This window comes from Octopus bimaculoides, chromosome 25 (genome assembly GCF_001194135.2).
Source record: "Octopus bimaculoides isolate UCB-OBI-ISO-001 chromosome 25, ASM119413v2, whole genome shotgun sequence".
Taxonomy (NCBI): Eukaryota; Metazoa; Mollusca; class Cephalopoda; order Octopoda; family Octopodidae; genus Octopus; species Octopus bimaculoides.
The window spans coordinates 27581211-27581679 of record NC_069005.1 but is presented as its reverse complement, the minus strand read 5'-3'; the positions used below and the strand labels follow the sequence as shown (position 1 = coordinate 27581679).

The 469-nt window shown below is 39.7% G+C and overlaps 1 protein-coding gene across 1 annotated transcript in view; it reads right to left on the bottom strand.

Moving 5' to 3' along the window:
* LOC106879683 (transmembrane and coiled-coil domain-containing protein 4) overlaps positions 1-469 on the bottom strand; it is a gene marked incomplete at its 3' end in the record, with an annotated part of 35646 nt that overhangs the window by 3829 nt on the left and 31348 nt on the right. The window contains exon 12 of the mRNA XM_052976640.1: positions 117-234. Coding sequence (XP_052832600.1) covers positions 117-234 — 118 coding nt within the window. The remainder of the gene's footprint in view (positions 1-116; positions 235-469) is intronic.

Sequence of the window (469 nt, the reverse complement as noted above, 5' to 3'; positions counted from 1 at the left end):
AAAAAAAAAAAAAAAAAAAAAGACAAACAAAAAAAGGTAGAATATTTGGGCCTGATGTGGCCCAGTTGAAATGCTAAAGGGTTTTTAAAGAACTTTACAATAAAACTTTTACCAACCTACAGTAGCCATTTATCAATTTACCAGACACCACTCTTTGAAGCTGTTCCCAATTGGAACTCTTGGCACTGACAGGTGCTCCAAGTAGAATCACATCTTCTACAATACCTTCACAACCTGCAATAGTTTGTTTGGGTTTTAGTATTGGTGGTGAGAGTATCCGCAGTAGAAGTGCTGCTAGTAGTAGTGTTTGTAATAATGGTGGTGGTGGTGGTTGCAATGATGGTTGTGGTTTTGGTGGTAGTGTTTGTAATGATGATGGTGGTGGTGATCATAAAGATGGTTGTAGTTTTGGTGGTAGAGCTTGTAATGATGATGATGGTGGTGGTGGTGGTGGTGGTGCTAGTGGTGG